The 11,450-nt window shown below is 36.3% G+C and overlaps 1 protein-coding gene across 1 annotated transcript; it reads right to left on the reverse strand.

The window, feature by feature from the left end:
* Window positions 1–1,842: 1,842 nt before the first annotated feature.
* LOC103713921 (enoyl-[acyl-carrier-protein] reductase [NADH] 1, chloroplastic-like) lies at window positions 1,843–9,928 on the reverse strand. The gene is made up of 13 exons (XM_008800975.4): window positions 9,482–9,928; window positions 8,289–8,594; window positions 4,654–4,763; window positions 4,503–4,558; window positions 4,301–4,385; window positions 4,134–4,181; window positions 3,861–3,935; window positions 3,676–3,787; window positions 3,331–3,382; window positions 3,194–3,245; window positions 3,029–3,086; window positions 2,655–2,753; window positions 1,843–2,557 (listed from the first exon to the last, which is right to left on the reverse strand). The coding sequence occupies exons 2-13, from the start codon at window positions 8,563–8,565 to the stop codon at window positions 2,427–2,429; spliced, it is 1,155 nt and encodes a 384-aa protein (XP_008799197.1). The 5' UTR covers window positions 8,566–8,594; window positions 9,482–9,928; the 3' UTR covers window positions 1,843–2,426.
* Between the last annotated feature and the right edge of the window lie 1,522 nt (window positions 9,929–11,450).

Here is an 11,450-nt window from a genome sequence, read left to right on the forward strand (position 1 = left end):
TATAACTTTTTTATTATGTGGCATACGTTTTCTTGTCTACATGATATAGCAAGGCATTCTAACTAGATTTCTTCTTATGAATTGGTGCAAGTAAATTTGCTAAGAGGAATAGTTCTCGTTGATTCAAGTTGCACATCCACGACCTCCTCGTATGTCAGCCTGCTACTCCATCATTGCCACCTTCGTCTGCTTCGAGCATTCTTGCTCATGGAAAATCATCCCAAGGCGAGTGCAATACCTAAATTTTAGCAGGAGTATTTAGCTATACTGGAGGAGGAAACTGATCGGTACCTCCAAATTTTGGAGAAGATACAAAGAAGAATATCCAACTTGCTAATGAGTATTCGTATTCCACGTATCCAACAGAGGCGTTAGTATTTTCAGTGCGTAGCTAGGCTTCAAGAATCGAGACATATTAAAGGCTATAAAAGTTTTCAAGAGCAGCAGAGATTACCCTGAGATGTTTACTTCTCTTGGGGAGGACCGGAGAGTGGCTTGGTTGAGAGAGGCAATTGACGAGCTGGAATTTGCATTCTTATTGTGGATTTTACTTGGATTGTTTGGCTTCCTTCCAAATATCTTATTAGATGCTAATTATTAAGTTGATCCGTTGGTGTTCTTACTTTGAAAGGTACATCAATTTTGTTTTAATTTAATAGTCTGCACCCAAATATAGAAAAGATCCTCATAAAACTTTTGTTATATGTAATAAGCATAGCATCGACTTATAAGCATGAATTAATGAGCTAACCCTCATAAAATAGTTAAGTAGATTTTCTAAGTCTTCTTCCTTCGATATAATCTTTCCACATGATTTTAACAATTTGGTCTCACTTCATATTTCCGAAAATGTGCTGGTTGTTCATTACTTCCAATTTTCATGTCTTCACCATACTCTTGATCACCATCAGATAGATTAACAAATTTATTAGGATCAATATACTAGTATTGTTGCTAATCCATCTGGCATCACCATAATGAGTACATATAAAATTATGTAGCACATAAGACACCACTACCATGTCAATTTGTGAGTTCATGAGATGATACAAGGCTACCTTTAATATCACATATCATGTTGTGAATTATAATATATCATATAATATATAAATTGTATTATACTTGATATAATTAGTATTAAAAATAATAATAGTAATTATTCTTACATATTATAATCTCTCATAATATAAATGTCAAAGTGTCTAGCATAGCACACTAAAGTACTATATTAATAACTTTATCGAATCATTGATGACAATAAATTGTATTACATCACAAGATTATTATTTTTTTTCTCTAAAAGAGGGATCATATTGAACAATTCCCGTTGCTTTGATGTGACCAACCACAAACAGCTACTTCCGCAATATGTAGGAATGCAGCATTCTGGCACAGATACGTGGTTGCAATTATACATTAGATATAGCAAATCATACGCTACCTTGCAGCAAGTGAGACTGCAGCAGATTCAATCACATGGAGACTGAACTTGCCTTTTATAGCCTGCTACTTTGAATGTAAAACCTTTTCCGGCAACTTCAGATTTCTAAATGAAAGATCATACATTGAGGTGGATGAGAACGCATACAGGTACTCAGATGGACATCTCGAGAGGGCGGGTGAGTTTTAAGGTAACCATATTTACGAGAAAGCAAATTGAGCAACAGACTGGATTGCATCATATATGGCTACTGATAGAGTGGACATCATCCAGGAGAACCTGTCCTCCACCCCTCAACTTCAAGATATCTTTGTATTCGGACTTCTCAGGATGTATTTGCACTAGGGTGATTTAAGCCACCAGCCTCATCAAAAGAAAGAAAGAAAGAAAGAGAGTATATATTGGCTCCACAACAATAAGATATTTGAGCTTGCCATCGGTTAACCATAGAGAGCATCTCATAGTTGATTAGTTACATGGCTTTAACAACTTTAGCAAACAGGCCAACAACTTTCAGCACAGTTGACTAGAGATCCAGGGTTCAAATCCTGGATACCGCTCAAAAACACATTAGCAAACAAAAACAATGTGCTTTTCTAAGAACCTAATGATAGCATCTATCACCCACCTCATTGCTACATGGACAAGCTGAAGATATTCAATGAAGATTGAAGATTCTAAGAACACAAGAAACATGACTGTTTAGAAGTATAGCTTGATTTTGGGAGTACTCAAAATAATAGCCAAAAGAAGCAACCAAACACAGCACTTGCCATGACTCCTCTCCTACACTACCTTCTCATACGAAGCTACTGACAAAAACTTGTTTTTGGAATCCTGTTCATCTGAAGAATGTAAGTACTTGTCATCTTAGTAAGACAAAAATCAAAACCCAACTCTTTATTCATTGCGGACAGCCTCCGGACAGGAACTAAAATGGAACCTCAGCACCAATTTAAGCACCTGATCAATATGCCCCTGCCATCTACACTGCTAGTGTTGGGCTGTCTGTGGCAAGTCCCATGGTGTTTAATCCATTGTCAACATAAACCACCGAGCCAGTTATTGCTGAAGCTAAAGGAGATACCAGGAATGCTGCTGCATTGCCAACTTCATCTGCACCATTTTCCCAAATGAGAATGAGTATTGCTGGAACTACTAGGGGGCAAAGAACAAGAGTTACGGTAGGATAAAAATCTCATAATTTTTTTACCTGCTGACAATTCTTTCTGCAATGGTGCATTGGTGTAAGAATATTCTATCATCTTCTCGATGAACCCAATGGCTTTTGCAGCACGGCTTCCCAAGGGACCTGATATTATGTTTCAATTTTGGAATGTAAATCAAACAACACAGTAGCAGAAAGCTTGTGCATGAAAAGATTGTATCACAGGGTCAACACCACCAAAATATAAAGTATAACCAAAACCCTTCAACAATATTGATAAGGCTACTTATCCATCCATTGCATCAAGGATTTATATTCATAACACGATCAAATTTTACCAGGCAGATTGATTGAGGCTGTCCAGTAGTTTTCTTTTGACAACTGCCATATGAAAAATTTCTTAGACAAGATATACATACCTGCAGATATTGTATTCACTCTAATCTTGCACTTCCTCCCCGCTTCAAAAGCTAGCACCTGCATAACCAAAAAGTATGCATTAAAACCAGTCACAGATCAAAACAGCAAGCAGTAAAATATGAATGTGAACCATCTGAATAGGGCATGGGAATCTTGTGCAGTACTCTGGTATCACTCTCTAGTGCTGCTTTTGCTGAACTCATGCCTCCACCATACCTGCAAAGTTACATTTAAAAGCTAAATATCTAGCCATGAAAGACATATATTCAATACCTTAACTGCTTCAGTGAAGAGAGTTTACCCAGGAATGGTCCTTTCAGAAGCAATGTATGTTAAGGAGATTGAAGCACCACCTGCAGTAAATACAATCATTGATTCTTAATTTTGCACTACATCATCCAGCAAAAGAGTGAGCAGGTAAAGATTGCTATGCTGACAATTGGGTTTAGGCCCCAATAATTAGCCCCCAATTTCAGATAAATCGGCCAGCACTAATCGTGATGATTGTAAATAATCAATAAAATAAGGAGAAGGACCTAATCCAGGCAGTCATTTACCTATAAATATTGCATAATATGGAATTCAAGAAGCATGGCAGACCATAACAACAGACAAAGAAGGGGGAAAAAAACCCACTATAACAAACCTGGATTCATAATTGGAAGGAAGTGCTTAAGCAGTGATACAAAAGAATAACTTGATGCAGATATAGCAGCAAGGTATCCCTTTCTAGATGTCTCCAAGAGAGGCTTGGTGACCTGCATATGCGGAACCATACAAACATAAACAACCAACACTCCAAATGAAAAGAAGAAATGTGACATATTGTACCTCTGGTCCATTTGCTAGTGAATGCACAAGAATGTCTATGCTTCCAAAATCATTCTTGACAGATTCAGCTGCTTCCTACAAAAGAGAGAGCTTGCATAATGAGAAGCTGACAAAATTGAAATTCTTCTATGATATGAGGCATTTGGACGACCTGGGAAACCTAATTATAGAGCAGTCAAGGAGAATGAAGATGTGTGGTTGTAAAATGACAGAAAAGAACTAAGCATAGCATGAACATATCTAAAGAATTGAAACAAGGATGTATTACCCCACCTTCACAGTCCAATTTGAGGCACTTGAATAACGTTTGTTTGTTCTAACCTGTACAGAACAATACAAAGCAGACATTGTAGCCAACCAACCAGACAATGGAGTGGAACAGGGAAGGGGGAGGAGGCGACAAAACAAAATAAAATAAAATGATCCTTTTCCCATCTCACATCATCAGGAACATCCTCAGGAGTATCATAAACAGCATCCAATGGGTATACTTTGATGATCTCCATAAGAGAACCATTGGGCAACCTGCAACAAGAGTAACATCAGCTATCCTACAATGTGGAATCAATGGCCTCACCAACTCGTGTTATCACTCAAGGGGGAGATCTAACTATTGAATAAAAAGGAGAGCTAGGTACACACCGGCGTGACTCATCGAATTTGCCACGTCTTAAGCTAGTCTCAAAAATGTTAAGTGCCTGCAAGAGGTAGAGTTCTCAACAAGAAGTCAAACAATAAGGGCCAGTTCATTACCTCCTATAGTCACAAAGATAACAGAATGCAGATCACATACAGGCACCCATGTACCAACGAGAATTTCTGCACCGGCAGCAGCAAGAGCCTTAGCAATTGCCCAACCATAGCCATTATCATCAGCTACACCAGCAATAAATGCCCTTTTACCTGAAGAAAAAGAATACCATGCAGAATTGTAATCCAAATTGTTTGCCATTCATCTTGCTATGCAAAATCATCTTTATGTACCATGATTAAAAATAACATTGTCAGAGTACAGCAAGGTTGCAAATCAAGAATTAAAAAAGCAAGAATATTGTTGAGACAACACATTCTTAAACTGTCCAAGCTAAGCAGGAATACAAAAGATAACTTCAGATACTTTGGATGAAGACAACAAATGAAACCAAAACTGAGAAAAGATAAAAGAGGACATCTGATGGATAAGATTTGCATTATTTATATACATGGTGATTAAACACAGCTAATAATGAACAATTGAAATAATTTAAACCAGCCATCTGAAACACAGATCCTATAATTGTGTGACTATATTCTCAGTCTTCAAGATCAAGTCTGTTAGCATCCATTAGATGCTTATGAACGGAAGTGAATGAAGTAAATATGCTTAATGACAAAGTGTATATACTCGACTATGTAGTAGTTTTGTTTGATAATAATTTAGTCTGCCAAGATTATGCAATTCTATTGCTTATTCGAAAGTTTAAAACAACAGCCAGTAGCATCCACATAAAGAACAAGCGACCTTATAATGAAATTAAAGCTTTGAGAAGGGTACAGGATATTAGGTTTATCAGGATATCCCTAACCAGCAGGACTTCAACAAACATCATTACAAAATCATCAACATATACCTTTCCCTTCTATTATAACAGTGAACAACACACCTCCTTGACATGAATCTGAAAGGCTTATAAAAATTCCCTAATTATCCTTTCTGGAATTTTTCCTTGATATTAATTTCAGTATAAGGTCACAGATTGTGCTATTTGAATACTCCTATTGTCAAGAATGGAGTTAAGGGGAAAGTATCCTAATCAAGATATCGCAACCCACAACAGAGGAGAAGCCTCCGATGAGTTAGGAACTGCAACATACATAAGAGATGCAAGTCATCAGCAGTTCTCTTCTTAAAGCAGGTTAAATAAGGCACTGAAGTGCTTCAGTACTTATCTTCCAAAAATGTGAGATAACAGTATGGAATTATTTGTATGACATCAAACTGGCCTACATTGATGTGCTGTGTCATCTTTTAGGTAATTAAGAGATTGTGATCATAGGATGAGCAGCTCAAAGATGAGCAAGTTATGTGGATGGTGACAAAGCAAAGATAGGATTAGAAATTTAGTACAATGAAACTTAGAAATTGTATTTCTAGAAACTAAAGTAAAGAATAGATCGAGATGAGCCTTAAAGGGACAAGGGCTTAACTCTGCGCAGATGGGATGGAAAGTAGCACAGGACATAAGAAGCATGTGTAGAGGTGGTCTAGTGAGAATTTGGAAAACTTTTCTTAGTGGAGATTGTAGCCTTTAAAAGAGTCCATAATAGAAGAAATAAATAAGGCACATATATAAATGTACTAATGTATTTAACTACTATGAGAGACCAGTTGCAAAATAGACAAAAAAACATATGGATGACAATAGGACCCACGGCTCTGGAATTTTCAGCATCTAGAAGAACTTAAGACAATAAGTTTGTGCACCAAAATGTATTTTGACCTGTATGGATTGCACTAAGTTATTATTCCCTGAAAATCTATTGCGGAATTTCCAAGTAGAAGACACAAGTTATGGTTCGAAATTTCAACTCATTAAGGACCGCATCCAACTAAAGTTGGAAGGGAAATCTCTATGGGCTTTAATAACAGAAGTAGATTGAGTGTCTCAAGCATCTCTCATTTGGAAAACTTGGCACCAGATAGGAACCAATGTTGCAGATGGATACATAAAGTGAACCCAACAGAATGGAATAGGAAAGATACTGATGCCAGTGTTTGTGAAAATAAAACAGGTGTGATTGGCAAAAGAAAAAAAAAAGCATTCATAAAGCTGATCAGAAAGTTGAAAACTTGGACTAGGATTTAACCATTATGGTTTTGGAATATTCAAGTAGAAACACACAAATGTGTTCTGGTTACCTAAAACATCCACGAAGAAAGCATTCTAAATTAAAACAAACAACCAAATAACTAAGAAACTTTATTTTCTCTTCCCTAGTAGTTTTTGATGTCTCAAAAAGCCATTGAAATATTTTTGTCAGCTTATATGACCTAGAATATAATCCTTACGGAGGAATTGTAAGAATATCAATCATAATAGAGTCATGGTCTTCCCGCCACAACTTACTGCAGAAAACCATGCTTGTCAACCCTATGGGGCTCCTTGATTAGCATTCAGGAGAATTCATCCACAATGTGTAAACAATGAAGAATTCACTAATCCAATTAATCAGATCAGGAAAATACTTTGTCTAGCATTGCAATTAAAATATATATATATAGGAGGATAGGCAATCATGGAATGAGAATGGGAGAGCAGATATTCATAAGTTGAAAGGTCCAAGGGAGCTGCAGTAGCATATCATTGGTGATGAGTTCTGTATATACGGTGAAGAGCATTTGGTATGTGTTAGAACAAAGGCAGAAAGTAGAATTCTCTCCAGCTCTTCTCCAATATTTTATGCTCTTCATAGAATAATCACTTCTTCTTAGAAAAAGCATAGAATTTATGAGAAATGAAGAAAAAGAGGAAAAGTCTGCTAATAGAGGGGAGAGAGAGACAAGTCACTAGGCAAAATTCAAAGCAATACCACGTTAATAGCAAACACGTTTGCATCAATATCACAGGAAAATCCTAGCAGACTCAGAAATACTAAAAGCAATTTATTAAAGAGATCAACAATTTAATAAGACTTGAATTTTTCCAAAGACGGGTGCATAATATTACACATTTCTCAGATTTTTCGTTTTCAGTATTTTTTACCCTGCTACATTTTTTGTGAAAGAAGAAGAAAAAGACTATGCGATGTGATGACAAGGACGTAGGGGAGTGAGTAAAATGAAGAGCAGCAAGAGACAGCAAAAATGATGGATTCTTTTTTGGTGATAAAGATAATGGATTCTTAACTAGGCATTTAAGGTTGAATCAAAGAGTTTGAGATGAAGACCCTAATAACACATTTTCACTTTTATATGATTTGGGTCACGTAAACGGTCAAGATTAGCATGTTACATGAATCATATAATACATTCACTGAATTATCATCTCATTAATTGTTAAGTAAATATGAGGGAAAGAGGAATCGCAAAGAGTGTATGGTTCAGTTAAAATATAATCATAAACATCAAGCCTTTTATCCCATTGATTGCAACTTTCAATTAGATAAATCTAAATATTCGCATTAAACTGTTTATACAAAGCTGCTCGAAAAATCCAATTTGGAGGAGGCATTGCAAGTTTGATTCCAAAAATATTTTCCAATCAAGAATATACCAAATATTCATAAAAATTTTAAAGTGTATGCTAAGGGAAGGCAAGACCGTGTAAATTAAGCCATGCAGAAAAGTAAATAAAATATAGCAAAAATATCTACTTGAATATAAGAAAACATAACAAAAATATCTACTTGAATATAAGAAACTAAGTAAATTACAAACAGATCATTTACCTCTCAGATCAATAGGCAATCCTGAAGCAACCCCTTTCTCACTTTCACCGGACATGGCCCTCGTAATGACATTAGTAAACTTCAAAGGAGCAGACACGAAGGTTTTGCAAAGAGGTTTAACAGAGGAGATATAAGAAGAGCTTGCAAATTTAGCTTGGCTTGCTCCCTTTAGATCCACCCCTAAAATTGCTGCACTTGACAAGAACAATCTACGAGAAGAAGAGGTGCAGGGCCTCATTGCTGCCATCTGCAGACCTCCAGCTGTCATTGTTGCCATCTTCTATCAGAAAGGTTCTGACTGCAAAACTGTGATTTTGCACAAAAATCTGCTGTAAGAAAAACGAAGAACAACCTATGTTTTCCCTGACAATTCAACAAGAGTGACCCACTGGAAAAACATCAATAGAAAAAGAAAACGGTATATATTATCAATGAAAAGAAATATCCAATTATCAGGAAAAAAAAATATATATGCGAACATATTATATAGAAACCAAAATCTGAAAGAACTTTAGAACAAAACACCGAGCCCTTAGGATTATAAAGAAAAGTAGCCTACTACCTTTATGAATCAACTAATACTAAAATCTTAGAAAATTTACGTTAAGTTGAATGCACCACTTTACCCGAAACACCAATTCCTAATGCCCAAGGAAAATGCAAAACCAATGTTTAAGATTGAGAAAATTTCTGGAAGGGAAAAAATCACTTGTGATTCGCACTGGAATTGCAAGCGTACCACAAGTGAAATTATGTAGAATGTGAAAATTGTTCAAATGTTGAACTAAGCACCATTTTGCTGATACACAAAAACATCTGGAATTTCAGAGAATTCAAGAAATTCTCATTCGTGCCCAAATTATAGATCAGGTTGCCATGTAATTAAATTCTTCGTCATTAAACATCAAAAACTCACAGTTTTCAAGAACTTCTTCTTCGGATTTGATCCAAAGGAAAAACCCGAGAAAAGAACAAGAAGTAAGAACAGGCTCGAATCCGTTTGGAAATAGAAACCAAGTACCCCCACTAATTCCCAGAAAATACGAACAAGGCCTAATTACCAGTGTTTGAAAAATGATACAGATTAACTCAAAACCGCATTTTTTTTCCGAAATCCAAATAAAAAACACGAAATAAAAGCCATCAATATTTTTTTAAAAATAATCCTGCTACATTCCCATAAGAGGCCTTACCTCTCCAACGAAGCCGCTCCCAAACGGGGTCCTCTCCTCCGATCTGGCTCAGAAATAAGAGAGAACGCCCTCCCTTCCTCGTTGCTATCGATGCCCAGCTCTCTCGAACCCCCGAGGTCTCAAAGCAAGGGAAGGAACAACAGAGGGGATTTAAAGAATCGATTTCGATGAGACCGAGGTGCAAGCGCTTTGGAGAGGTCGAGCGAGCGAGCGCACCCCTGTCCGTAGCTAGGGTTAGGGTTTAGCGGGGGCCTTGGATTCGAAGGATTGGGGCCGGGCTGGACCGAGCTCGGTCTACGTGGGTGTCACGCGGAAAACGGCAGCGAAGAAAGAGAGGAAGGGTGGGCACTTGAATGCCGAGATGCTGCGTCGCTCCGGGGATTTGCCGGTAGAGGCTGACACTAGAATCCCATGGAGGGTTAGTCGGTAATTGAAACGTGTCATGTCGGAAAGGATAAATATTTTTTCGCCTTTTAAAACATGAAAAATAGCATTTTGCCCCTCCGTGTCCGAGGCTGCTTGCTCATCAGCGTAGGTTCGAGCGCTCACTAAGGATGGTAGTGGGTTTCAGCAGAAAAAAAAAAAAAAAAAAAAAAAAAAAAAAAAAAAAGAAGAAGGAGGAGGAGGAGGAGGAGGAGGAGGAGGATGGTAGTGGATCAAATAATATCCATCTAAATTTATTTTTATATTCAAAACTATTCGAATATGGATCGAAATCTATACATCCGACTAATATTCGTATTCGTATTCAAATTCATCCGATCCGTATCCAAAAATTTGGTTCTATTTATAATCTTGCTTAAGTTTATATAGTACTTTTGAACTTTTACGAAAAATAAATGATTATATTAATATGTTATTAACTTGATTTATCATCCACTTAATAATATATTTGATATTATGGTCATAGAATTTAATTATTCGATTTATATCTATATTTATATTCATACTTTTGGTATCCAATTTGCATCCATATCTATTTAAAACAAATATAGATATAAGTTTTTGTATCCGACTAACATCCATATCCATATTTGTATTCGTCAAATAAAATAAATATAAATATAAATATGCTGGTACCTGATCCAAGTTCAACTTTAAAGTCCATAGAGACCTCTTGAATGGAGAAACCTTTCTCTTGACATGGAAGTGCCTATGGCTGCATATACACACGCGGGCAAAGCACTCTTTGTTGAAACAAAACAATTTGTTTGGTTCAAGTATGCCAGCCACACTAATGGTGAAGCCTCTTATTTTAGGTACCTAAATTATAATCATGCTTATGTCAAGATAAATGGTTTAGGAGGGCTAGGGCGAAACTACTTGAGTTCATCTAGCCAAGAGTTGCTTATTTCTATTTAATCAATGTTACAAAGCAAGGCATGCAACTTAACATTATCTTCTACATATTTTTGCATAACAATTAATGATTTTATAGTTTTAAAATTTTACTCAAAATAAGGCATGCAACCTTGCTTTTCAATTAAAGCTACTCATACTAAATAGTAAATAGCAATGCTAAAATAACTGATAGCTCTCTCTCTCTCTCTCCCCGAGAAATAATTGTTATAGAATAAGGTTGGCCAATATGTCGGTATAGGAGTCAGGCATCTGATACCCTTACCATTTTTGTTTAGGCTTTAACCTTGTTTTACAATGGCTGTCTTTCGGTGTTGCTTAATGCAATACTATTACTCATTGCAAAATATTTTATAATGCCTAAGAAAGTTCAATTAGGCACATGACATGGATCAAACATGATGCTCTATTAATTTATTTTACTGGCATTTCCTATTTGCCACCAACAGTTGATTGGTATCAAACTATCAATTTTAAGAAGAATGAGCGTGTAAGTGTTTAGTAGATGTATAAGGTTTCTGCGATACTATTATTCAAGTATAACGCATTTATGTTATTAACTGCTATAATAATTATGAAGATTGCTATTTATCTCTACATATGTAATATT

Source organism: Phoenix dactylifera, unplaced genomic scaffold, assembly GCF_009389715.1.
Source record: "Phoenix dactylifera cultivar Barhee BC4 unplaced genomic scaffold, palm_55x_up_171113_PBpolish2nd_filt_p 000299F, whole genome shotgun sequence".
NCBI lineage: Eukaryota > Viridiplantae > Streptophyta > Magnoliopsida > Arecales > Arecaceae > Phoenix > Phoenix dactylifera.

Bases quoted from the DNA above. Each gene is read 5' to 3' on its own strand.
- LOC103713921 (XM_008800975.4), bottom strand. From the start codon at position 8,565: ATGGCAACAATGACAGCTGGAGGTCTGCAGATGGCAGCAATGAGGCCC. The intron at 4,559-4,653 runs GTATGTGATCTG...TACCTCTTGCAG, and splicing joins TCGTTGGTACATGGGTGCCT to GCACTTAACATTTTTGAGAC. The intron at 3,087-3,193 runs GTACTGCACAAG...TTGGTTATGCAG, and splicing joins CACTAGAGAGTGATACCAGA to GTGCTAGCTTTTGAAGCGGG.